At 39.6% G+C, this 27,866-nt stretch overlaps 1 protein-coding gene and 1 pseudogene across 5 annotated transcripts in view; one reads left to right on the top strand and one right to left on the bottom strand.

Annotated features, from left to right (window-relative positions):
• The window catches only part of parp4 (poly (ADP-ribose) polymerase family, member 4), a 93,029-nt gene that overhangs the window by 37,211 nt on the left and 27,952 nt on the right, over positions 1 to 27,866 (bottom strand). For 4 of the 5 annotated variants that reach the window (XM_088352422.1, XM_088352425.1, XM_088352426.1 and 1 more), the window contains exons 12-24: positions 25,742 to 25,840; positions 25,430 to 25,613; positions 22,332 to 22,473; positions 21,611 to 21,762; positions 18,668 to 18,799; positions 16,270 to 16,356; positions 10,752 to 10,916; positions 10,599 to 10,645; positions 9,013 to 9,094; positions 8,637 to 8,774; positions 8,360 to 8,549; positions 6,895 to 6,965; positions 2,026 to 2,210 (exon numbers count right to left, since the gene is read on the bottom strand). In XM_088352422.1, the coding sequence (XP_088208548.1) occupies positions 2,026 to 2,210; positions 6,895 to 6,965; positions 8,360 to 8,549; positions 8,637 to 8,774; positions 9,013 to 9,094; positions 10,599 to 10,645; positions 10,752 to 10,916; positions 16,270 to 16,356; positions 18,668 to 18,799; positions 21,611 to 21,762; positions 22,332 to 22,473; positions 25,430 to 25,613; positions 25,742 to 25,840 (1,674 nt within the window). The remainder of the gene's footprint in view (positions 1 to 2,025; positions 2,211 to 6,894; positions 6,966 to 8,359; positions 8,550 to 8,636; positions 8,775 to 9,012; positions 9,095 to 10,598; positions 10,646 to 10,751; positions 10,917 to 16,269; positions 16,357 to 18,667; positions 18,800 to 21,610; positions 21,763 to 22,331; positions 22,474 to 25,429; positions 25,614 to 25,741; positions 25,841 to 27,866) is intronic. The other variant, XM_088352424.1, reaches the window with a different exon arrangement.
• Positions 770 to 909, top strand: LOC148353368 (U2 spliceosomal RNA; annotated as a pseudogene).

The raw sequence follows: 27,866 nt of genomic DNA, 5'->3' as shown, positions 1-27,866 counted from the left end.
CAAAAAAAAAAAACTTGCACAATAGTATTGCCTTTTACACGCTGGTTAACTACTGTTAAAAGAAAATAACTCTGAAATTGTTTAATTGATGTTGAAAATGTCAGGAAAAAATGTTAAAACGTCATATCGTCACGTCATATTGTCATATATAAAAAAATTGTGAATATGCTTGATGGCTGTTGAGATTGTCGTGTTTGTTTTGCTGCTGTTGGTGTCGGTGGATTTGTTCAGACCGAGGACAATCGACTTTGGCCTGGACGGATCTATTGACACTAACAAAGATGTTATATAATGAAATTGTGACTATGCTTGATTGCTGATAAGATTTTCGAGAAGGTTTGTTCAAACCTCACTTTGTGTTTGCTGTTAAAAACGTCATATTGGAATATAATATTGTGAATGTGCTTAATTGCTGTTGAGATTGTCATGATTGTTTTTTCTGTTATTAGTGTCAATAAATTTGTTCAAACCACAGACCAAAAATAATCGACTTTGGCCTGGACGGATCTATTGACACTAACAAAGATGTTATATAATGAAATTGTGAATATGCTTGATTGCTATTAAGATTTTCGAGAAGGGTTGTTCAAACCTCACATTGTGCTTGCTGTTAAAAAAGACATATTGAAATATAATATTGTGAATGTGCTTAATTGCTGTTGAGATTGTCATGATTGTTTTCTGTTATTAGTGTCAATAATTTTTTTCAAAAAAAAAACAAAAAAAAAAACAACTGTGGTTCTGAAATTGTATAGTATCTATGAAGTTATCTGCTTCACGGCCAGAAGCATCTGGCCGTGGTTGCCATGATCTTTGATTTTTGCAATCCGGAGATGGAATAAGAGCTTGCTCTGTCCACTCCACGCATCGGCCCGGTATTGCAGTACCTCCGGGAACGGTGCATTCGCAATGATCGCAGCAAGGCTTTAGGGCTAGGACCTTAGCTTGGCCTTTTGGCTGAGAGTAAGTGTCCCGGCTCCTAGGCTTTGTAGCGTATTATGAACTGATCGATAACGGATAATGGATAATGAATAACGAAGATAGAACAATAACCCTTAAAAACCCCAAAACCCCATTCGCGGTAAGCCGTCCTCGTCTTTCTCTTCATTATTGACGTCTTCTAGGGCGTCTCCCTCACATTAGAAACGAAATTCTATCCTCTGTCATATGGACATTTCGAATATAATCCAGGAGGGTCCATAATCCAAGAGGGACCAGTTTACCTCGACGCACAATTCCACCAATCTAAATTTTACCTTTTGTACTCGAGTGCCGCTGGTGTTCGTTAGAAAAATTATTTAAATAAGCCGCTTCACTGAATAAGCCGCAGGGCTGAACATTTGGGAAAAAAGTAACGGTTTATAGTCCGGAATTTACGGTAAAACTACCACGTCAATATTATTATTTCAAACATCAAATTTTGAAAGGTAATTATTCTTGTCACAACAAATATGAAACTTAAATGCTTTACCACTCAATTACCACAGTAAATATTGGTTATTATCTAAGAACGACAATATAATCCATTTAAAATCGCTCTAAAAAATATGAAGCCCTAAGAAATTCACAGCCCAACAAAAATGATTGCGACGTTCCATTCACCCATGCCATTTGGTATCCAAAGTAACACTTGAAAATGGCAGTTATTATTTTAAGTTGAACTAAAAATGTTAAGTTTAAACTTGAGTAGACAGTCAAAATAAGGAGAGAATAAATCAATAGATTTTGAACCTGAATGATAGGTTTGTTCTGTTTTCAACCCCTTCAAAAGAGATTTGTTAGGATGCCATTTTGTCTAATATTGCGCACTGTTGTTTGTTGTTTTCATCGTCGCTTTTAGCAAATAACGTTGCTATTCTTTGATATCCACTCCCCTTAGCTAAGCTACTTTTGCAACCTTGACGATTTAATAAAAAGAAGTGGGCTGAGGGCAGGGCCCTTAAACTGGTGGGACTTCCTTATCAGAAGGCTGATGTCTTCTCTCTTAGTTTTGAATGTCTCGCAAAGTTGGAACTTCTTACTGACCTGATGCCACAGGTAAATAGGCGGGTGTGTTCAGCATTATCCTTGAGCAGTTGCAGCGCAGCATCAGCGTTCTGAATGTGTCCGTCGGATAGTAGAAAAAGATTGCGAATGCCGTGGGATGGAGGTAGCAGGGAGAGAGCATGGAGGGGCCGCCAGAGCTCAGTGTTGCCGCCGACTGGCGTGCACTGGTGAGAAATATAGCAAGAGTTTATCTGATGACAACACAATTTTTAATGCTTTATGATTCGTAAACCTATTTAGACCAGTTAGTAATTTCCAGTTGGTGGGCATTTCTTTTTATTGGTAGATGTGAAACAAACAAGGGGATTGCCAGCATATTTTTTTTACAATAAATTGATAAAATGATTAAACAGTGGTGGGCTGTCAGGTCCTGTAAAGTATTTTCTGCTGATCTAAAATAATTATCTGAATCATCCACCCATTCATTATCTGCACTGCTTCTCCATAGTAGGGTTGCCGGGGTGCTAGAGCCCATCCCAGCCATCTTCAGGCTGAGAGTAGGGGCAATGTTCCCTCTAATTTTCCACGGTTCTGAGCGTTCTCACAAAGTCGGTGAGCAACAGCAATCCCAAGTGTGGCAACTAAGTCATTATCAAACATGTCCAAAACTTGACATCACGTTACACTTTGCTGAGTTTCCGGCAATGCAGAAAAAAAAAATTCACTTTTGAATGAATTGACTAATGTATTATTGCAAAGGTTGTACGGCCTACAAACGTCATTTGTTTTTACAACAATTCTTCCACAAGATTTTCATTTCCTTTTTTCCCTGGTATATTTTGTCGAATAATACTAACTTTTTTGGGGGCTCATTTAGTCGGTTGCACGATACACAACTGTATTGATGACCAAGATGGCGGCGTGTCCAAACGCAGCGGCTTCACGGGCTCCAGTTCGTCTTTGATTTTCAGTGTCCCTTTATCCTTCATATTTTCCCTTCGACTCCCTTCGCAAATACAATAACATCCACAACATCCCGAGGGATATACAGAGACCACCGGATCTCCCTGGGTGATCTGCCTGCCGACAACGACGGAGCAAAAGACAAAGGCTGCCAGTCGGGTCTGAGCTAATAAGGCGACACCCCACAGAGCAGCGCTCCCAAGCATGTTCTTAACCAACGCCAGATCCATCGTCCACAAAATGAGTGAATTTAAGCTGCGGACCACCACCAACAGCGTCCGGAATTGGAGTATTTTTGTCATCACGGAGTCTTGGCTTTCCCGACACCGCATTACAACTAGAAGGACGCACGCTTCACCGGCACGAACGAGACGGAGACTCCGGTAAAAACGGGTTGGAGACTATGCGCTACAACAACAGCCGAATTAATCAACTGCTCACTCGATATAGAGTTTCTAGCAGTATCGTGTAGACGCTTCTATCTACCGAGAGAGCTAACTGTGGTCATTGTGCTTGCTGTTATGTTCCACCAGATGCTAACGTTTCACCGGATGCTAACGTTAGCATAGCGCTTAATCTCCTGCCCGCTGTTATCAATAAACAGCAGCTTGCACACCCCAACGGAGCTTTTATTGTCGCCGGCGACTTTAATCGGGCATGTTTATGGACTGTACTTCCCAAATCCATTCAATACGTGGACTGAGCAATTAGGGAATAAAACACTGGACCGTGTTTACAGTAAGATCAAACATCCAGTTGGATTCTCTGTTTGTCCCTCACCCCCCTCATACAAGGACGAAACAAAGCCTATTTACAACAAAGACAGTTAAAACATCTTCTTTGTTCCCTTATCTCTTTGTTTCCTTATCCTCACTGTAAAATGTGGAACTGGAGTCGTCCAATTTCGTTGTCACAGTATATCCTATGTTGTAACAATGACAATAAAGGCATATTCTATTCTATATTATTCTATTTAATCACATTTTTTAGTGGAAGTACAATGTTGGCAACAAGATTAACTTGGTATAATTGGAAATTATTTGAATGCAACACAAACTTTTTCTTCTTTTTCTTGTTTTTTTTTCTATTTCTTTTAAATTCCTTTAAAAGAAATCTCATTGAGTTTATTTTTTCCTAGCTGTTAATTTTTTCTTTTTGTTCTCTATTTACTTTTTTTCCTTTGTTTCTTTTCTTTTTTTCTGCCTTTTTTCTGAATTTTTCCTTCTTTTTCTCTTCCTTTTGTTTCTTTTTTTCTCAGCTTTTCACTACTTTTTCATTTTGGTATTTTTTTTCTATTCTCCCTTCCTTTAAGTCATTTTGTGCATAGTTTTACATAATATTTGATCATATCGGGATGAAAGAAGCAAAAACGACCTGAAGAGCCGTTTAGGACCCGAAAGAGCCAGTTTCTTTTTAGTGAGCCGAGCCGAAGAAGCCGGTTCTCGCAAAACTCTACTGACTTTACTCAACTTCGTTCTACTGCATTTAGAACACAACGTCGGGGGAACCCTTGTATTTTTCCCTTCATGCACTGTAACTTTGACTGAATTCGCTTCTTAATTAGGTATTTCGAGCCCTGATTTTTGTGAGCTGACTAGATTTTCTTGTGCGCGGAAAAGCTCTAAGTAGTGCGCAATTGTGTACACACGCAGCTTAGAGGGAACATTGCGCTGGATAGATTTTCTTGTGCGCTGAGAATGTGCGGGCAGTGCGCAATTGTGCGGGCAGTGCACAATTGCGCACACGCGCAGCTTAGAGCGAACATTGGCTAGGGGACACCCTGAACTGGTTGCCAGCCAGTCACAGGGCACACAGAGACAGGCACCTCACTCACTCGTTCATACCTAGGGACAATTTAGACCGGTCAATTAACCTGACATGCATGTTTTTGGAATGTGGGAGGAAACCCATGCATAGGAAGAACATGCTAACTCCGCACAGGAAAGCTGGTAGCTGGATTTGATCCCATGATCCCTGTGCCGTGCTGCCACTATATGAATCATGTGAATCATCATGGGACGTTGATTTTTTTTTCCATGGATACTTAATACTGTAAGGTACTTTTTCCATAAACTTAGGAAAGTAAGTGCCCTGACGCCCCTCATCAATCAATCGTGAGCACATAATTTATGGTTAAAGTGTGCTTAATATTGGTCTTTTTACTTGTAAAATTATTTTTGCCATACACCAAGCGTTGAGAGAAAATAAAATGTCCTGCACAGTACCCAGAAAAGGATATTTTTGGGTGATTATAAGCCCAGACACAAAATAGATATGGAGTGTCTCAACAAATTGTTCCTTAGCAAACTCTTAATATTGCACAAGCCAAGAGATATTAAGGGTTTCACTATTTACATAGGTGGGTGTACTAATTTTCTTTTATTTCCTCTCCAATGTGGACTACAGGTAAGATTAGACCTCAAAAAAAAAAAAAAAACCTGACAGCCTTGTGCCCACGGGTATTAATGCCCAAGCAATAAACTTGATTTGAAGGAACCAAGCCGGAACCAATCCCAAATCTTCATGGGACAAGTAGGGGAGTTTTTTTGGCGACTCGGGCCAGGGCGGGCTGCACTGCACGGGCGAGGGAAGGAATCCATCACATGGATCTTCCACAAAGAAAAAGAAACAAATAACTTTGACAGATGTGTCATGGATTAACCGATTCATGGAGGTTTAACAATAGTTCCTCATTTTTAAAGCGATAGCTACATTTAATGGTTAATAACAATACTGGCATTCAATAATAAGCCTGGGTGGATAATTGAAAAAAAATTGTAAATATAGCATGCAGTTGAAAAAAATCAATAAAAAAGCTATCTGTATTGGTCTATAGAAGAGGGTTTTATCAGTTATCTCTATCAATAGAAAAAATGAGTGGTCATGCATCAATGATTCTAAATGTTAAAAATGAAGACGAAAATGAATGGAGTAGATAATTGGTTCTCGACTGATCTTACCAGAGGATCCGCAAGACACTGTAATTCACCGCCTTGACCATAATAAAAAAAAACATTTCCACTTTTCAAATTTATTGGGGGCCATCTTGCTGCTACGGGTACATTAAAGCCTTTTTGGGTGGGCGAAACTTTAATTTCTTTTTTTCCTTTTCCCTGCTGTTTTTTTCTTTTTCCCCTTTTTCTTGTCTCCCTCATTTTTCATTTCATTTTTTCTTTCTTAATGACATATTTTTCTTTTTTGTCCTTTTTTCTTTTTACTGTTTTTTCTTTTTCTCTGCTTTTTCTTTTTTGTTCTTTTTCCTGTTTTTTTTTAAACTTTTTTTCTTTTTTTTATTGTTGTTTCTTTCTTTTTTCCTTTTTTCTTTGTACTTTTCTTTTTTTGTTTATTTCCTTTTTCTCTTCCATTATTCTTTCTTTATATACTTTCTTTCTTTTTGCCCTTTTGAAAAAAAGTATTCTCGTTCACCAAAAAGGCTGGGCAAAACAAATGAGAAGGAAAATGATGCTTTTGGACACTTTTGAGTCTCCTTAGTTTCCTTTTTCCTTTTCAACACTTGTTTTCGGTTGCACTCCCCAATACAGTGAGATCTACGGGTCAAATAGTACACACATACATTTTTAATGAAATCCAAAATGCCTCACTTTAATACCTTTGTCTTCAATATAATGAAATCCATATCTCATTCATTTTCCGCTGTATCTGCGTTTGGCCATGTTAGACATGAGTAAACAAACTATCAGTCTTTACCTGTAATGTGAAATAGGTAGTGTCAACTTGTATTTGCAGGGCAATTTCGCCATCTACTGTTAAAGAGTGTCATTTACCCTTAGTTATTTTTTTTTATTCTTAGCACCGACTAGAAACGGGTCAGCGACTCACTTTTGGGTCCTGACACTGAAGCGAAAGATATTTGTAGTGTTAAATACATGAACAATGATTGTTACACTAAAGGCTGTTCACATGCAGTATGTCGACAGGACTGACCTGTATGAAGTCGTGAGCAGCCTGTCGAGCGTCATTGAGTGGCTTCCCTGTCACGAAAGCTTGTTTATGATCTGACAATGCATCAAAAGAAAATGTGATTAATAAAACATACACTGGACAATGCAATGAAACCAGAACTTAATTTTAAGTAATTACAGTATTTCAGGATACGTGACCGAAAATTTCAAAACAAGGCATATATCCTGAATATCTGGTGGTATGCTGGTTGCACGGCAGCGGATAGGAAAAGCATACATAAAGTAATAAACGAAGCCCAGAAAATCATCATCGGCTGCTATCTGCCCAGTCTAGAGGACATTGCCGGCTCGCGATACTGTAGCAGAGCCGTCAGTATTATAAGTCTTCCCACCCCGGCCACCACCTATTTGACCTGATGCCCTCTGGAAGGTGCTTCAAGTCCGTCAAAACAATAACAAACAGGCTCAGAGACAGGGCCAATACCACGCTAAACGAGCGCACAAAACCGTGAAAACATATTGTCTCTTGTTCCTTTTTGTGTGTATGTGTTGTCAGCAAATTGACAATATATTTGTGTTTGAGACCAATCTCTCCCCATATACTGTAGGCGTTGGGTAAATAATGACGGTTAGCTTAAATTTTCATTCGCAGGAAATCCTTCCCGTTCCAATTTACCACTATGTAATGTTGTTTCAGTATTCAAGTATTTCATCATAAATTCAGTACATTTGTTGTTGCAGTTAATTCAAAACACAAACAATAAAGCAGATTGTGTTCGGAGTAAAAAATTGTTTATTTTGTTAATTTTAGAAAGATAGATAAATAGATAGATACTTTATTCATCCCTGTAGCGAAATTCACACTTCCAGCAGTATCCTTGTGTTGGAAATAAAACAATAATAAAGTAAAAGCAATATATTAAATAAATACCCAATGTAACTGTAATAAATATAGGGTAATATACAATGTGGGGGGGTGGTTTAATGTGGGCTTTTACTCCCCTGGGTTGATAGCCTAGATGCCTTTCAGTATCCCATCCTGTACTATATCACTTTGAATGTATAGTGTAAATCTGCCCTATTTGTAGAATTTTGAACCATTTCATTTTATACGTACCATACTATGGGTAAAACGTGCATAGCTGCCCTTTGAAGTTTTATGTATTGATTTCTGTCTGGCCAGTAGGGGAAGTTGCTCACTTCGCAAAATATCCGCTGAAAAGATTTTTTTCTGCAAATTTGTTGTCTGATCCCATGGCCATATTCACTGTGGATTGGATTTTAACCACAACAGAAACATCTAGTATTTTAAGTGTATTAGTAATTACAGAGTAGAAGATGGAGTGACTTATAGTAGATATGACGAAGTAATAGGGGGCCCCCAAATCTTATTTTGCTTTCGGTCCTGTAAAGGCTTGGTCCTGCCTGGAACAAAACTGATTTTGACATATCTTAGGTAAACCCCCCCAATAAGTGATACTACTAACCTGTGCCAAACAAGATGATGTTGATTTTATGATCACCCTTAAGGTGTTTGATGACATGTTGGGCAATCTTCTTGGCGCAGATTAAAGGCTGTCCCCGCATGGACTCAGAAGTGTCCAATAAAATGACAACTTCATCTGATCCAGAAGTGGGCTTAATGTCAAAATTAGGGTAGAAAACTAACATGCAGGCCTATGGGATAGAAAAGAAGGTCATGATAAAAAAAAATCATACCAGGAACAAAGCAGCAGATGACATACAGACACCTAATTGACAGACCTGGCTGTCCTTGTCAGGATGTTCTTCCACCCACATCCTGGGCAAATGTACCTCCGACAGAGTGACTGACAGCTGGAATCCTTCCTGAGTCATGACCTGCCTTGGCAGCACACTCACTACCGCTTTGCAGTCAGTCCTCTGCAAGATACCACTCACGGTATATTAAATGAATTAATATCATAATCAGAGAAAGCAAAATTATCAACGCTGTCATGGAATTTTGAATATGTGTGATGCATCTGCCTGAGTGCTTGAAGTTCTACTGATCACACACTTTTGCATGAACTAAAATATAAAAACTGCAAATTCAAATAAAAAATGAAAAATAGTTTGTTCTCATCCAATAATATAACACGAAAGTAAAAAGGTAACCAACCTTCATTTGGATTTTGTGCGTAATGCATTGAAGGCTGCTGATCTCATGCGGCATCTCAATAGACATGTCAAGGCTGAACTCTCTGAGGGCAACCAACGACATCATTAGCAAACATTTACAAAAATTTGCAAATAACACAAAAATTTACATTTCATAATCGTCTTCAAATTATATACAGTAACCCTTTACGGTATTGCAGTTTACCCAAACCGGTTTCGCTACTTTGCCGATTTACACCGTGCATTTGCTCTGCAGCAGACACGAAAGAGCAAATACTATCAGGGGTACGGAATACTGTGTGTGTGTGTGTTGGGTGGGCAAAACTGTTTGTGTGTGCGATTGTGATGGGCTGGTGGGTGGAAGAACCACCTCTAATAATAATAATAATAATAATAATAATTTCCTTTGTATTGTCATTCTTTGTAACAATGTACACAGAACGAAATGTCGATACACCTGACCCGTTGTAGCGAGTCGATGCAGCCGCAGCCAACAGAGGGCGCCGCCATTTTACCAATTAGGTATGTCTCGGCCGAGGCGCGAACCAGCGACCTCCCAGTCTCAAAGCGGGCACACTACCATCTAGGCTACTGAGCTGGTATTACTCATAATTATTATTACTATATTAGTTGTAGTATTATCAATACCAAGTATTATGTCAATATCTGGCCATATTCCAAGATATTAGCACCAGCACTGGTCTTGTAACACATTTACGACTAAGAACTAAAAAATAAAAAAATAAAAAATAAAAATGTCTATTCCATGCGATTTTAGGGAAAATACTACCCTAGTTTAAAAATGTATCAGAGATATCAGTAGTATCTGCAATTGTTATATCTACGCAAAGGAATCCCTCATTTATCACTAGGGTTGTACACCTTCCAAAAATAACCCGTGATGGGCGAAATCCGTGAAACGTGTCTTTGTTTATTTTCAAGTTCTATACAATAAAAACATATTTTCCCTGATCATAAGGAACACATAAAAGTATCAGATTTTAAATATTAGTATTTTATACATTTTCTAAGGGTATGTCTAGGCGTGACTGGTGACATCATTTGCTTCTTAACAGTCTGAAAGCCCTGTTACTAGTATTAACCCTTGAATGCATACGTGGGATAAAAAAAATACCCCATGGGTTGTTATTGTTCAAAATATTTAAAGATAAAAACACTTGTCATATTGTAAGTATTCCTTTGCCTTTATTATTTCTATTTACCCCCCACTCATGGAATAATGTATGTACTGGTAGATCATGCATCCAAGGGTCTAGTACTTACAAAAATAACAAAACTAGCACAGAGAATGCATCTTCCTTTTAAAATTGAAAATCACATTGAAATTACAATACTGGCCGAAAAATTGCAATTATGTTTATGTATAAATTAATTATAGTATGTAAACATATATACATATATATAGGGTGTTTGATAATACAAAATCTAACAAAGTATTTTTCGATATCCCCAAAAAAATGTTCGTATCTACTGTTTTTCATAACTCATAAGTAGGGGAGCGACTGTATACATATATACTTCACTCTATCTATTTCACCATGTTTCCGCGACAGCTTCTAAACAAACCTTGTATTTGCTTCGTCATCCGTCACACACACTTTGTCCACAGTCACCTAAAGAAACGACAAAAATATCCGAGTAGGGACGAATCATTGGTTTTAAAAAAATAAATAAATACACGATAGACGCTTTGATTGCTAGGTGGGTTGGTCTTCCTACCTGCGTGATCTGGTTGAGTGCTGCACTCTGCTGCCAGGGTGCAACACTACCGGGAAGGGAGAAGATAACATTCCCTTCCTTGACGATGAGTTCTGACACAAAGGTAACCTTAATGAGCACGCTAGCGCCTGCTGGCAGGTTGCCTACACTTATGGTGAAAACATCCTGCAAGCAAAAGGTGGAGAGACCACGTGTGACATCAACTGTATGGACTGAATGTATTGTAAGCGAGTATAAGCGTGTGTTATCGATCAAGGGTGCTATAACAAATGTTAAAAGAACCATATACATACAGTGAAGAAAATAAGTATTTAAATACCCAGCTGTTTTGCTATTTTTCCCTCTTAGAAATCATTGAGAGATCTGAAATTTTCAACGTAGGTGCATGTCCACTGTGAGAGAGATAAACTAAAAAGAAAGCTACAGAAAACATAATGCACAATTTTTTTAACGATTTATTTGTATGATATAGCTACAAATAAGTATTTAAACATCTTAGAAAATGAATGTTAATATTTGGTACAGTAGCCTTTGTTTGCTATTACAGAGGTCAAACGTTTCCTGTAGTCTTACACCAGGTTTGCACGCACTGCAGGTGGGATCTTGGCCCAGTCCTCCACACAGATCTCTAGAAGGAAAAACTGGTGGAATGGAAAGATATATCTTCCAGATTGATGTGGGTGAGGTTGAAGTGGGGTGTAGAAGTATGAATGTTTATAAGTGCATATGGACCTCGTTCAGAAAGAAGCGCTGAGGAGAGAGAGGAGTTCTGGAAGGACTTGTCCTAATGTGTGGCAAGTGCGAAAGAAGGGTGGAAAGTGGTAATACTAGGTGACCTGAATGCTAGAGTAAGTGATGAAACGGTTGAATATGTGATTGGTAGATATGGAGTACCAGGAAGAAATGAGAGTGGGAAGAAATTGATTGAGTTATGTGTGGAAAATGAGTTGGTGATTGGAAACACATTGTTTAAAAAGCGGGACGTGAAAAAGTATACCTTTGTCAGAGTGGATAGTGGCAAGATGGTGGACAGAGCACTGATTGATTATGAAGTGGTTAAGAAAGGAATGTTAAGTAGATTGTTAGATGTGCATGTTTACAGAGGTGAAATGAGTGTTATGTCGGATCATTTTTATGTGGAAGGAAAACTGAGAATAGCTGGATCATGGAGGGCAAGTTTAAGTGTGAGGGAAGAGGTGAAAATGTCAGTCATGAATAAGGCAGAAAAGGAAAGAGAGTTTAAAGAGAGGATAAGGGAAGCGTATGAAGGGATTAGTAGAAGAAAAATGAAGAGTGTGGAAATTCAATGGAAGTGGTTTAAAGAGGCAGTGTTGAGGAGTGCAAAAGAAGTGTGTGAAATGAGAAAAGTTGGTAGGGGTTATAGGAAAGGAAGTGAATGGTGGAATGATGAGGTATCAGAGGCTGTGACAAAAAAGAGACGTGCCTTTGAGGAGTGGCTGCAAGATAAGAGTGGCGATGCGTATGAAAGATATAAAGTGAAGAAAAGGTTGGTAAAAGGGGCAGTGGAAGCAGCGAAAAGGAAAGCAAATGATAAATGGTGTCGAAAGATAGGAGTGAACTTTGAGGAAAGGAGAAAAGTGTTCTGGAAAGAAGTGAAAAGAGTAAGAACCAGTGAGTCTGGAAAGGAAGAGAAAGTGAAAGATAAGTATGGTAGATTGCTGGTTAGCGGTAGTGCAGTCAGGACGAGATGGGCAGTGTATTTTGAGAAGTTGCTAAATGTGGAGGATGGGAGAGAAGTGAGAGTCGAGGCTATCGATGGTATGGAGAGAATGCCTGTGTCGGGTGATTTAAATGTGAAGCCTGTGGAAACATGGGAGGTGCAAGAGGCAGTGAAAGAAATGAAAGGGGGGAAGGCACCTGGGTTGGATGGTTGTACTGCTGAATGTCTGAAAAAAGGTGGATCAACTATGATTGACTGGTTAGTACGCCTGTTGAATGTATGCTTTTTAAATGGTGTAGTGCATGTGTGGTGCCATTGTATAAGGGTAAAGGTGATAAGTATGAATGTAGCAATTCGAGAGGTATCAGTTTTTTGCCTCTGCCGGGTAAGCTGTATGGAAGGGTCTTTATTAAGAGAGTGAGAGAAAGAACGAATGGGGTGGTGATGGAGGAGCAACGTGGTTTCAGGAAAGGAAGAGGATGTGTGGATCAGGTGTTTGCAGTACGACAGGTGTGTGAGAAATGTTTTGCAAAAGGTAAGGATGTTTATTTGGCTTTCATACTTGGAAAAGGCGTATGACAGAGTTGATAGAGGCGTTGTGGCGTTGACTGGTGTGAGACAGGGGTGTGTGATGTCACTATGGCTGTTTAATGTGTACATGGATGGTGTGGTGAGAGAGGTGAATGCAAGAGTATTTGGCAGAGGTGTAGAGATGATGGACAACAGTGGAACAGTGTGGCAGGTAAGTCAGTTGTTGTTTGCAGATGACACAGCGCTTGTGGCTGATTTTGAGGAAACATTGAGAAGGTTGGTAACGGAGTTTGGAAGAGTATGTGAGAGGCGTAAGTTATGTGTCTATGTTGGGAAGAGTAAGGTGATGAAGTGTTCACGTGATGGAGTGGGTATGACGTTAGAAATCAGGTTGCATGGACGGGTGCTGGAAGAAGTTGAAAGCTTTAAGTACTTGGGTTGTGATGTGGCTGCAGTTGGTGGAATGAAGTGCGAGGTATTGCACAGAGTGAATCAAGGAAGCAAGGTTTTGGGTGCTTTGAGGAGAGTGGTGAACAACAAAAGTGTGAGTATGGATGTTAAGAGGGGACTGTATGAGAGTGTGATTGTGCCGACTGTGTTGTATGGTGCAGAGATTAGGAGCCTGAACGCAGATTTAAGAAGGAAATTGAATGTTTTTGAGATGAAGTGTTTGAGGACTATGTTGGGAGTGACAAGATTGCATAAATTGAAAAATGAAATTGTGAGAGACAGAAGTTGAGTAGTCGTGGAACTGAGCAAGCGTGTTGATAAGAGAGTACTCGGTTGGTTTGGACACATGGAGAGGATGGATGAGGAGCGAATGTTGAAGAGGATCTACAGAGCAGAAGTCAATAGAAGGAGACCAAGAGGAAGGCCGCGATCGACGTGGATGGATGGTGTTATGAGTGCACTGCAGGAAAGAGGTCTAAATATAATGGAAGCTAGAGCTCTTGTTGGTGATAGAAAGGAGTGGAGAGGTGTTGTGAAAAGATAGTGGGATTGTGGATGCGTTCTTAAGGATGGGCTGGGCACCCGTATGATGCGGCAGGGGTAAACCAGTGAAAGCTGTCGGATCCTGCTGTTGAACAAAAGAGTGTGTTGTGTCACCCTGACCCGAGTGACACGGCCGCTTTCTGGTGTCCCGTTTCATCTGGAGGGACGAAAGCATGACCAACTTAGGTGCCGAGGTGCCTAACTTTTTTATGTGTTTTGGCAATTGCGTTGGCCATGGTCCAAACATTTTTGTGTGTGTTTTTTTGCTATTTTTTTCCTTTTTATTTTCTTTGTTATTGTATGTGTTTGTCTTGCTGTCGGTCACCCCTCTTGAGGGATATGATCATGGTAGATATATAGATAGATAGATAGTAAGCACACAGGCCACCTTTGTTGTTGTTGTGTTGGAAGACCCAGCCAAGACCCATCTTCAATGCACTGACTGAGAGAAGGAGGTTGTTCCCGAAAATCTCACAAAACACAGCCCCAGTCATCCCAGCAGTGCACTCGTTCTGTTTGATAAGCAGAAAAAACACCCCCAAAGCATGATACTGCGACCCCTATGCTTCACAGTAGGGATGGTTTTCTTCGGATTGTACTCTTCATTCTTCATTCCTCTACCTCCAAACACGTTTAGTAGAATAATGACCAAGAAGTTCTATTTTGGTCTCATCTGACCACAAAACCTTCTCCCATGACTCCTCTGTATCATCCAAATGGTCATATGCAAACTTAAAACAGTCCTTGACATATGCTGGTTTAAGCAGTGGACTCTTTCGTGCCATGCATGATTTAAAATCATGACGTCTTTGTGTATTACCAACATTAACCTTGGAAACAGTGTTCCCAGCTCTTATCAGGTCATTGACCAACTCCTGTTGTGTAGTTCCAGGCTGATTCCTCACCTTTCCTAGAATCATTGAGACCTCATGAGGTGATATCTTGCATGGGGTTCCACTTCGATCGAGATTGACCATCATGTTTAGCTTCTTCAGTTTTCTAATGATTGCTTCAACAGTGGACCTTTTTTCACCAAGCTGCAATTGCTCCATAGCCCTTTTCAGCCTTGTGGAGGTGTACAATTTTGTCTTTGGTGTCTTTGGAAAACTCTTTGGTCTTCCCCATGTTACAAGGTTAGGTCTTACTGATTTTATGGGGTGGACAGGTGTTTTTAAGCAGCTAACAACCTCGGACAGGTCCATCTGATTCAAGATGATACTTGGAGTGCTGGTGGACTTCTAATGGGCGGACTAACAGGTATTTAGGGTCAGAATTCTAGATGATGCAGAGGTGTTCAAATACTTATTTGCAACTGTAACACACAAATTGTGAAAAAAGGCTCCGCATGTACAGAAATCAGGGTCCGGCGATATCCTTCTCCTTTACAGTATTTTGTTGTCATGATTTGCCAATTGCGCTCACCTTCAATCCTCCTCAGTCCGTTAGCGAACCTCTGCACATGCAAGGCAAGCATTTCGACTCTGGCTCCCTATTCCTGGTTCCTGCTCGTCTGTCCCTGGCTTCCCGACCGTCTCCGGTACCCCGACTTGTCCCGATCTTCGACCACGCTCCGTTTAGATTTGATCAAATTATCAAATGTCACAAGGGGAAATACTGTTCCAAGGAATTAGCTTTTTTTATTGATAGCGGGTTTGGCGGTTTTGTTGAATTTTGTCTTAAAATTAACGTGTGGCTTTCTCTATTTTAAAAAATTTTTTTTTGCTTTTATGGCTCTTGGATCCAAAAGGTTACTGACCCCTGTGCAAACTGCTAGCAGAGCGTCGTCTAATGGCTGGTGGGGGGAAACTACTTGTATTGATTTCGTATGAGTAAAATATCCTTGCAATACTGTTTTTAGTAATATATATAAAAAAAAAATCTCATCTCATCGGCCGTACCGCCTATCCTCATTAGGGTCGCGGGGGGGCTGGAGCCCATCCCAGCCATCTCCGGGCAGTGGGCAGGGGACACCCTGAACTGGTTGCCAGCCAATCGCAGGGCACACAGGGACAGACAACTCATTTGCTCATTCACACCTAGGGACAATTTGGACCGGCCAATTCACCTGAAATGCATGTTTTTGGAACGTGGGAGGAAACCGGAGTGCCCGGAGGAAACCCACGCAAGCACGGGGAGAACATACAAACTCCGCACAGGAAGTCTGGAGCTGGATTTGAACCCACGACAGGTTCCCATGACATGAACTGTGCCGCACAAGCGCTAACCACTGCGCCGCCGTGCTGCCCCGGCAAAAGCGATATTTTAAAGCCATTCTCTGTGTGCGAATGATTGTGTGTGTGGCGTTATTCTTACTGGGGCATCCTGGTCCATGAGGTAGGCTCCATGGCCCTGTTCCATGGCCTGCTTGTACTCCTTACGAGCTTGAGCTTTCTCCTTCACCTGACAGAGAATGGTTTATATGTAAAACGTGTGTAAAATAAGTCTTCAAAGTATTCAGAATTTCCAGAAACACAAAAACAAACACATTATTTTCCAAACATATTTTTCCTTAAAAGTTCATTGCTATGATGTCATTTTACCTTATACAACCTAATCCAAACGAATATAATGTAATTTCAAATCAGCAAATGCATGACAGCCAATGCTGGTACCAGCCATCATTGTGACAATCAATACCTTAAAATTAGGCTGACTTCACTGATAGTTATTATTGGTATCGATACGCTCCCACCTCTATAAATAAGTAAACTTCAAATAAAAATAGCAGGGCACCCCAAAAGACTTAAATAAAATCTGTGCTGATTACATATGTAACAGGAAAAGTTGTGGTAGTTGATGACTAGACTATGTTTTCACCATATGCATTATTACATATTGTAAAAGTATCAGAAAATTGGACTAATCAGGATCCAAAAATTGCCAACACAAAAATTTCACCCTGGAAGAAAGAGAGGTGGTCGATTCGACCAAGTAATTGATAATTCTAAAAATATTTCTGAGTGATATGCCTTGTTACTTAAAGGAGCTGAATGGAATTTGGAACTTTTTTACTCGATGTTGTCATCTCCTCGCTTATGTCATCACTGCAGCCTCAGTCAGCTCATTTATGCAACACGTGCAAATACGTGCATTGCTTAGACACGCTCAAATAAACTCTTCTTTTTTGTCTTTATTTAGGTTAGGGTTGGCGTTTTGAATCTACTTGAAGCGTGCCTTTTCTTACTTCCACCATTTTAATGCTACATAAACAAATAAAAACAATAATCTGGGGGACGAGCATGACATCGCTTTTCAGCACTCCCACCATCGCTTTGCTAAGAGTGAGATAAATGCAGATATGTGTGGTGAAAAAATAAACCCAAGGACTCTCTGGTCGTAGTAAGGCTTTGTTAACACATTCTCAATAGAAAAAGTAATTCACTTTTAACTTTATTTTAAGAATACCTCAAACGATGCACCCCACCTTAAACATTAATGCGATGAAGTTACTTAATAATATTTCTAAAAAATAAATACAATCATGACATACAAATTACAAAAATGTATTTTCCCATTGTTTGAATCTTCAAATACCTCATTCTATCTACTAGATAGATAGATAGATAGATAGATAGATAGATAGATAGATAGATAGATAGATAGATAGATAGATAGATAGATAGATCGATAGATACTTTATTCATCCCCAAAGGGAAATTCACATTTCCAGCAGCATCCCTGAGCTGAGAACAATACAATAATAAAGCAAAAAGAATACAATATACAAATACCCAGTGTGACGTGCAAATGCCTACTGTAGTGTGTTATATAGAATATCTAAATAGTGCTACACAGAATACATATTGCAATAAAATTCGGTAATATGCAATGTAGGGGGTGTGGTTTAATGTGGGCTTTTAATCTGCCGGGTAGAGTTAAAGAGCCTCATGGCATGAGGAAGAAAAGATCTCTTCAGTCTGTCCGTAGTACAAGACAGTGACAGCAGTCTGTCGCTGAAACTGCTCTTCTGTCTGGAGATAATGCTGTGTAGTGGATGCGATGGATTGTCCATGATTGACCGCAGCTTTTCCAGTGCCCGTCTCTCAGCTACTGTTGTTAGGCTGTCCAGCTCTTTGCCCACAACAGAGCTCGCTTTCCTAGCCAGTTTATTGAGACGAGAGGCATCCTTCTTCTTGACGCTGCCTCCCCAACACGCTGTCGCATAGAAGAGGGCGCTTGCCACAACTGTCTCATAGAATATTTTCAGGAGCTTTTTGCAGATTTTGAAGGAGGCCAGCCTTCTGAGGAAGTAAAGTCGGCTTTGCCCTTTCCTACATAGAGCTTCTGTGTTGACAGTCCAGTCCAGTTTGTTGTCCAGCTGCACACCCAGGTATTTGTAGGTCTGGACAAATTCTACTCATTCTCCTTTGATGGTTACAGGAACCGGGTTAGTTCTGGTTCTCCTGAAGTCCACCACCATCTCCCTGGTCTTGGTGGTGTTCAGGTGCAGGTGGTTTGCGTCGCTCCATCGGACAAAGTCCCGAATCAATTTCCTGTACTCCTCCTCCTGCCCACTAATTAGTGATAACAATTTTGCAAACTGAACCAACTACTACGAGCGTGGTCCCTAAGGTTTAACACATTAGTGAGCATTAATTTAGGGTCTTTAAGTGAATTAAACATCCATATTTAAAATTATTGAAGGACAATTGAAGACTTAAAAAAAACAAAAAAAAACAACGATCCTGAGTGATTTCTGTAGATAATGTACCTGTCCCATGACGTGTTTCCCATTAATGAAAGCTTCAAAGCCACACACGGCTGCATAGTCGCCCAAAGGAAAGACATACTTTGCTTCAATGGGAACGTTGCTCTGATTTGAGTACCTTTGGAATATAATGACCTACAAAAGATAAAATACATCAGAAAACGTTAAAATCTGTCTTGCATAGTGCTGGAACCTAAAGGAAAACAGAAGTCACTTCATGTTCCTTATATCATTGGTCTGCTTCCTACAAGCCGCGGACCCGTCCCGGGCCGTGGGTCATTCGGTATTGGGTCGAACAGGAATAAAGGTGGCCTTATTTTTACAAAAAGTTGCCTTCTTTTTTGCTTATCCAGTATATAACGCCCCTTCTTTTTAGCCACGAAAGAACTCAACGATTGGGTGCATTTTTTTTCTGTTGAATGCCTGTATTTGAGCAATAATTGAAAATATCGCGGACCAAATTTGCACATCATTGGATACAAAGGGAACCAAACCTGGATCGCAGCGGTTTGAGCAAGAAATCCTAACAAGAAGACGACAGGGGGATGTAGATGACATAGGAAAAGGTATTACATCCTCGCACAATTTTTACTATTTTTACTGTTGGAAATAAGCAATATGGCCTCAATGCCTGGAACGGTCAGTGGTCGGGAGCTGCATTACACAATGCCAGAGGCCGTTAGAAATCCAACAAAACAAGACTACACAAACTCAGATGTTTATCGATTTTGTTGGTATTTATTGGGGGTGCTTTGACACAAAACCTAGCTACAATACAATTGCGGAAGCCTACAGTACAACAGTGTACATTTCCCCAAAAATCGGTTCAGCCTTTTTGGAGCATATAGGGCATATACAAACACGCGCAGAGACGCACAAACATGCGCAAGCACACACACGCGCACTCAAGCACGCACACCCTTTTTTAGTATATTTTTTATTTGTACATGGCAGACAAGTTACCATTAGGTACAGAAAACAAACAAATTCTCAGAAAACAAACAAGACCCAGCATTCATAACAGGCATGCTTCGAAGGCTGTGCAACAAGTAAAATAGTCAAATAGGTATGCTCAAGAAGTAGCAGTCTGCTGATGACTGTACAAACTCAAAACTATTTTGTATTTGCAAAATTACACCAGTTTTTTTTATAACTGCTTCACATCTGTGTCGACCAACGTGTGGCATCTTCCAGTTGTTATTTAATTCCAAGATTGCTTAACAACATTTCACAATTCGTTTACATATCTTGGTTTTGCTTCACAAATAGCATTTTTGCTATCACCCTACAAGTTCTCAATTGGATTAAGATTTGGGGATTGGGATGGCTACTCCATAACGTTAATTTTATTGGTTTGGACCAAGACTTTCCTCATCTACCGGTGTGGTTGGTGTCATTGTCTTGTTGAAACACCCATTTCAAAGGCATGTCCTGTTCAGCATAAGGCAACATAACCTCTTCAATTATCTTGACATAGAGACTCTGGTCCGTACTCCTATGTTATGCGATAAATGGGCCCAACACCAGAGTAAAATAAACATGCACAGAGCACGATACTTGCACCATCATGCTTCACTGTCTTCAAATGTACTGAGGTTTGAATTCAGAGTTTGGGTACCGTCTCATACACGGTCTGTGGCCTCTAGACCAGACCTGGGAGCTCCGGTCCTGGAGGGCCATACGTCCTGCCAGATTTTGAAGTTTGCTCTTCTTTAACTCAGGTGATACAAATTATAACCTCGTTAGCAAGCTAGCAAGTGCTCGTTAACGATACTCGTGATTGGAATCACCTGTATTGGATCAGAGAAACATCAAAAATCATGCAGAACATACGGCCCTCCAGGACCGGAGTGCCCAGGTCTGCTCTAGACCCAAAAAGGACAATTTTCCTTTAATGAAATGAAATGATCTGCATTTATATAGCGCTTTTCAAGTTAATTACTTCCCAAAGCGCTTTACAATGTGCTTCACATTTACCCATTCACACTCACACACCAAGCAGCCGTGCAGCCATGCAAGGCGCCAACCAGCTTATTGGGGGCATTAGGGGTTCCATTGTCTTACCCAAGGACACTTCGACATGTAACACAGGGGAGCCGTGATTTGAACTGCGATCTCTTGATCCCAAGACGAGTGCTCTACCTCCTGTGCTACTTGAACGACCCATTTTCCTCAAATGCATGTTCAATCTGTGCTGACTTTATCATCCTTAAATCGGCGCCAGCAGATTCACACCTGATTCTTACCTGTTTTTGTTTGATTTCTTCCCCAAAATTTATGAGTTCACATATTGGTTACCACACTTCCTTTTTTTGACACACCCCTTTGAAAAATTTGCCCAACTGCACAGCCTTTGGAGCATGCCTATTATGAATGCTGGGTCTTGTTTGTTTTCTGAGAATCTACTGCACCTACTGATTAATGTTTAAAATAGGGGTATTAGATGCATTAGATAGATCGATCGATAGATAGACCAATATATTAGATTATATTTAGATAGATAAATTTAGATAATATAAATGCGTGGGGCCATGATTAAAATCATTCATTGACAACGTTATCTATGAATACAATACCAAAATAAAATTTACAATGCATTTATATAACGTCCTTCAAAGTCAGATTCACAATTGGATGCACCTAAGAGTTATTTCCTTTGTTGTGATTTGTGCGTTTATTTTATGTTTTTTAGGTCAATTTTCTGTTTTTGCCATTCTCTATCAAATGCTACTGTGAATAAATATCGTGTGATGGTAAAATAAAAGGGAATGCCTTTCTCCATGTCATGTCCATCGTGGTCTAGTGATTACACAGTGGATTTAGGCCCATTATTGTCATTATTCTTATTATTATGACTGTTTTTTTATTTATAATTACGTATGTTAATGGGACGGACCGCAAGGATTTCTTTTTTTAAACAGAAAAGGTTGGGTACCACTGCCTTACATGAGAGAGCAAATCCATTAGCTTGCACTTCACGTGCACAGCCAGCAGGGGGAGCTGTTGCCCTTCGATGCCTTGCAGTCCTGCAATCACGTTGTCTAACGGGTTCTCCGTGATCTTAAGACCACCATCATCGTCATCATCAGAAGGGACTACTTAAAAAATGACACACATCCACAAGCACACGTTGTCATGATGTCATTATCTAGATTCCTGAATGTTTAAGGCATGGTAATCATATCAAAATAATACGACTGTTTTCTCTGTAAAGATCAATTTGTTTTCCAAACGCAGTAGTTTTACTCCATTACCATCCTTTGTGACGATAAATAGCTTCTACGCAACTAGCTGTCATGCATGCACGCAGCTTAGATGTCAGGAGGGTCCATTAAGTCCGTCAGGGAATTCTTACGGTACTAAAAAAAAACTTGTGCTCAGCTACCTTGCCAACTAATCTAGTGAGAAAACTCTTGGCGAAGGACATTTTAGGGCCAATTAAGAGCTGCCACGAAAACAGACTTAGATTCTTAAAAGTGAAAACACTTTTTGTATTATTTCCTTTACAGCATTGTCGGCTCGAATGGTATATTGTGGGGACAAGACTTTATTAGAAACATTTTCAAGATTAAGACTGACTCCTTAAATAATAAAAATAAATTAAAAGAAAACAACCTCACTCTTCTGAAAAGTATATCCAAGCATGGAAGTGCTCTGCAATGCTCACCCAAGTCAGCAGGGGGCAGGCAAGACTCAGGTGAAGTATCTGTAGGTGGGTTGAACTCCTTGAGTTGGTCTCCATCCATGCTGAACCGGACAACATATTTCAGTTTGACATGATCCGGACTGTACACCACGTACTCATCACCCTGGAGCATGTAGAGGGAAAAGAATAGTTATGGGCATATTTGAACCGTAACCTTTCTTTTTGGATAAAATGCGCTCAAGGTGTAATTGTAAAGAAACTGAGCATATCTTGTAGAGCTGTGACCGGATGCCAACAAAGACTTAAAACAATGGCAGGATCCGTTGAAAAACAGACAGAGATTATAGCAACCTCAAACTTTTGAATGGTAGTGTATGCTAAGAAAAATATTAGGGGTGAAATCACTATGCTGTTTTACTTTTTTTGAGAAGGCATGCCAATAAAATAAAAAGAAAAGCCTTTATTTTGTTTTATCTATATATATATATATATATATATATATATATATATATATATATATATATATATATATATATATATATAAATATATATATAAATATATATATAAATATATATATATATAACTGGTGAAGAGGGCACAGCAGCGCCTGTACTTCCTGCGGAGGATGAGGAGAGCCCCCCTGCCCCCACCCACCCTTATCACATTCTACAGGGGCACCATAGAGAGCATCCTGACTAGCTGTGTGGTGTGGAGCCTGCAGTGCCTCCGACTGGGGTAGTGTGAGGAGGGTGATGAGGACAGCAGAGAACATCATTAGGGACCCCTCTCACCCCCATCATGGACTGTTCACTCTGCTAGCCTCTGGGAAGAGGTACTGCAGTGTGCAGTGCACGACCACCAGGTTCTGCAAAAGCTTTGTCCCCCTGGCCATTAGACTGTTAAATGGTCAATCACACACATAGTGAGCCTACGCAGGTGCTAATTTGTACATCTGTTTGTTTTGTTTTTTTGCACTACTGGCAGTTCTCTTACACCTAGCCACTTCTTTGCACATCTGCTCTCCTCTGCACTATCGTACTCCAGTGTTATTGTTATTGTATAGTGACTTGTTTACCTGACTGCCCATTTTGCACATCTGGTTAGCTGCTCCTCTTGCACTCTTTGCACTACTGTATAATACTATACATAGCTAAAATTATTTAGTATATTATTAGTACTTCAATACTCAAACTCAATACAACATTTTATTTTTATCTGTACATTCAAAGAAACTGCGGGTCAGATGTATCGACATTTCGTTCTGTATACACGTGTACAAGAATGACAATAAAGTATATCTGAATCTGAATATATATATATATATATATATATATATATATATATATATATATATATATATATATATATATATATATATATATATATATTTTTACATTTGCTGGAGCAAAAAACTACATTTAAACAGTGACTGAAAACATTAATTTTTCTTGAAGTATAGCCGCATTTTATTCATTTTTTATTCTTCAGGCATCTACGCATTAATGACTATTCACACCACCATGGAATGTGTTCAAGTAACCTAGGTTGGGAACCACGCATTGCAATTCTGGCTGTTAAGCTATTGTTTTTCCAACAGGAATTTTGGTTTGGAGAACTCATTTAAAATAATTGCGCTGTATTGCCTAGTTATTGTTGCAGAGGTTTTTTGTTTTATTATTTTTTAGTGAATGTTTAAACATATATTTTTTGTCATGTCTGGAAATACGTTCATTTTTAACAGAAGCTTCATAAAAGGGGCTTAATAATAGGAATAACAATATTTTCTGAATAAATCAAAATGTTTTATTTTTATTTTTTTTATTTAAATTGTATACTCGCTGTTTGAGAGAACGCATGAACTTTGACGTTTGGACCAGAATATTTTTGTCCAAATACAAAAACCCTTTACACTCCTTTGAGTGAACCATAAAGGGCTCACACAGAAATTATGTTCCACTGAGTTTGTATTTGTGATTTAGCTTTAAAATACAATTTGACTTGATTATTTAACGCTAAAACAAGCAAGTTATTTGATTGATGTATCAACTTTTGTATACATTTCAAATTATCTCGTTCTCTCTTGAGTGCAGATTGTTAACACAAACCACATACACGACCCGGTGTAGGTATTGCGAATGCTGCCCAGCGATAGCGCTGTATACATTCAGAACTTAGTGTAAATGACTCATTATGCAGCAAAGCAATATAATTTCTTTATAGTTTATTTTAAAGATTTAGCCTATGCATGTAGCCAATAATGGTTATTTAACGCCACAACACCATACACTGTTCTTTGCGAATATTATTAGTTTACCGAAAAGGGTGAATACATAGAGAGCTTGATGTCAAACTCAGTTTGGCTATGGCACCGGATCCAAAGTTTCTGTTCTCAGGTGGGCCAAATCAGTAAAAGAATGTCAACCTAAAATTTTTAAATTACCGTAGTTTTTCATTATTATGCTTTATCAATCAGCCTTCTTTGGTAGCCTACCTTACATATTATAATCATGGTTGACAAGGGATTTTTCCTAAGCACAACACATTTATTCACATACAATGGAAAATACATTTTTTATTTTTGGCATTGAATGCGTTAGCAGGTTTATTTTACAGTTAAGTAGAGGCAGTTTTACAACTGAACCAACTAACCAAGCTATACAAACTCAAGAGCGAGCTATGAAAACAATATAAAGTTGCCTCACTTGTCTTAATAGTTTTAAATTAATAAGAAAAAGAAATACAAAACAAATGTTTTAGCAGAGAACGAGCAATAAGATTGGACTACATCAGATCAAATTACTAAACTGGGCCTACTTAAGCTAAGAATATATCCTTTAATGCTTTCTAGAAGCCAGAGAGAGCACTTGGTTTGCATTTATCTATAAAAAAAGACCTTTAAGAATGACCTAGAATCTCAGTTCTTTTTTTGACATACTCAAAAATTTTGACGGGCTGTATCAAATCATGCAATAAAAAAGCAAGATGAATGATGTTAACTATGTTTTTGATTCAATACCTAACTCACACAAATCTTCTTGGAAAACAATTTGACACCATATATTGACAACATCAAAATAACTAATATATTCAATTCCTTGGACACCATTCGGATCCTTACCTCAAAGTCGGACTGAGCGGTTGCTGTCCGGCGGACAGCATGCACACTGTCGTGCCCCTCAGGGGCCTGAGTCAGTGAGGGGTCTTTGTGGTGAAGCTTCAGGCAGCGCCCCAGGGCTACGTCACACACCAGAAGAAGCCGAGAGCCATCCACGACACTGGGTTTAGAGTACTTTAGGCATGTGCTGTATAAAGGGTGCATAAGAACAGGCAAATTGTCCAGGTGAAATGATAAAACAATGCATGACGGTTCAGTGTTGCAAAACAAATGTGACCAATGTCAATGTTTGAATACATTTTAGTGCTTACTAACCTCATGCAATCGCTGAAGTATATACCATTTCCAAGACTGCCAGCATCAGTTCGTACAATCCCATGATGCTCCACACCAACACAAGGGAGCAGTAAACCACTAGGAAGAGAGCAAAGGTCAAACAATGGATCTCTGGATACTCAAGCCAGCATTTACCAAATGAAATGCCTAATTACTGAATCCCCACCGCCCCCTCCTACACATACACACACACCCCACCGTCATGACAGAAGGAACTTGCCGATGTCCTGACACTTAGTGGGGTGTGCCATCTAGGGGAGAGGCTCTGTCAAAGCATCCAAGATTTTTTGAGCAAAGAGCTACTTTTTAGTATTAATTTGCAATAAGGGCACCCAGTTTAATATGCATGTCTAAAATAAGTTATGTCATTACTATGATGTTACTATATTAATACTCCCAACTTAATTGTCAAATATTCTATTTGCAGAAAATATCGCACAAATGAAATGACTTCCTCTTTCCCGCGTGCAAACATGCAATAACTACAGCACAATACAAATAATAAATAGTTGCAAGCTAAAACATGTATGCATAAGGTTTGGAATAAAAAAATTGCGAATCTAAATGAATCAGTTTTGCACTGATTTGGCAGTAGGCAGAGAAGTGGGAGGGAGTAGGGCAGGGAGATGGTTCAGAGTCCTGACAGCCTGATAGAAGACGCTATTTTTGAGCCTGCTGATTCTGGCCCTGAGACACTGCTGTCTTTTCCTTGAAGGCAGCACGTAGAGTTAAATAGATTCAGTCAACCACTAAAAAAAGTAGAAAATCACAATGTCCCAGCACTGGCTATTTTCTGAACAGGTCCGCGGGCACCCAAATTGTTGGTATTGGGTTACTCTGATGCCCTCGGGCCCAGACCCCTGGCACAAAGTATGAGTACTAAGTGTTAACCCTGAGTGTAGACACTAAGTGTAGTGGTGCCTTTAGGAAAAAGCGGAGAAAGGCGGGGATAAAGAGAGAAGTCTCTCGAAAGCCAAGCTAAGGATATATGACAAAGCTTATGTAGCACATTACACCACAATCTTGGCAAAAACATGCCAAACAAGAGTGCAGGGATTTGACATTGACGGAGTTGACGTATCCCAGCTAATATCAATTAATCATTGTTTTGCAACCACCAATATTATGTAATTATGTGAAAGCAGCGCAGAAAGGGGTCTCTCCTGAAGCGCATAGGAATTCTTCTTCCGAGAGGGGGCTTGACAGAAAGTAATTAAGAAGCACTGCAATAAAGGATGTTTTCCAGAGTTACCCGAATTACCTAGTTACCTAAAGTATCATGTAAAGTAAAAAACGTATTGTTCATAAATAATTTTTGCCCCCTAGGTGCAATACATGGAGCAAGATTGTTTCTTAAATAATTTGATAGTGCCGAAGTTGTTTGTAAGAAAATAAAAAGTTTATAAAATACAGTATTTTTTTTTGTTAAACAAATGCTTGAGCCTGTAAAAGGATTTGTTTTTTGGTTTCAATATAAAATATAGTATTTAATAAATAAAAGGTTCCTACTTCATGGGTTTTGACTAATGCGGGACCTTCCTGGGGCAGACTGGCAAAAATAACACGCACAGAACTAACGGGGGCTGAACCAGCAGGCTAGCCGGCTTCCGTAGTGGACGAACCAGGACTGTTTGGCGCAAAAAAACAGCCATAATGAGCCAGGATAAGTGCGAGCAACAGCAGCAACAAACACGAACTCAGCCGGGAGTAAAAACAATGGGCATGGCATGCAAGCCAGCTAGCCGACTGCTAACGGGGCTAAACCAGACCAAACCAAACTGGAAGCTTTCAGGTGCCGGCACGCTCACAGGGAGCTATCTGGACCATATTATTTTAATTGCAAGAAAAGCAGCAAAACACACAATCAAATTTCCAAAATGAGGTAATGTCAAAAAAAGAATGCACGACAGCAGGTAAACTTACCATTATATGATTAACTTGGACACTTTAGGCAAAAGTCCCCCAGCGACACGGAAAGCAAAGTTCCAATTACTCCAAGCTGGAATGTGCGCCATGGATTTACTGATTACCACAATCGCTGTCTGTTTTGTAACGGGATGCGCCACTTGTTTTGGTTCTTGTTGTCTTCTAGTGACGTCACAGC

This window comes from Urocampus carinirostris, chromosome 14, assembly GCF_059441175.1.
Source record: "Urocampus carinirostris isolate Australia breed hairy pipefish chromosome 14, RoL_Ucar_1.0, whole genome shotgun sequence".
NCBI classification, from domain to species: domain Eukaryota; kingdom Metazoa; phylum Chordata; class Actinopteri; order Syngnathiformes; family Syngnathidae; genus Urocampus; species Urocampus carinirostris.
This window is presented reverse-complemented; position numbering and strand designations above follow the sequence as displayed.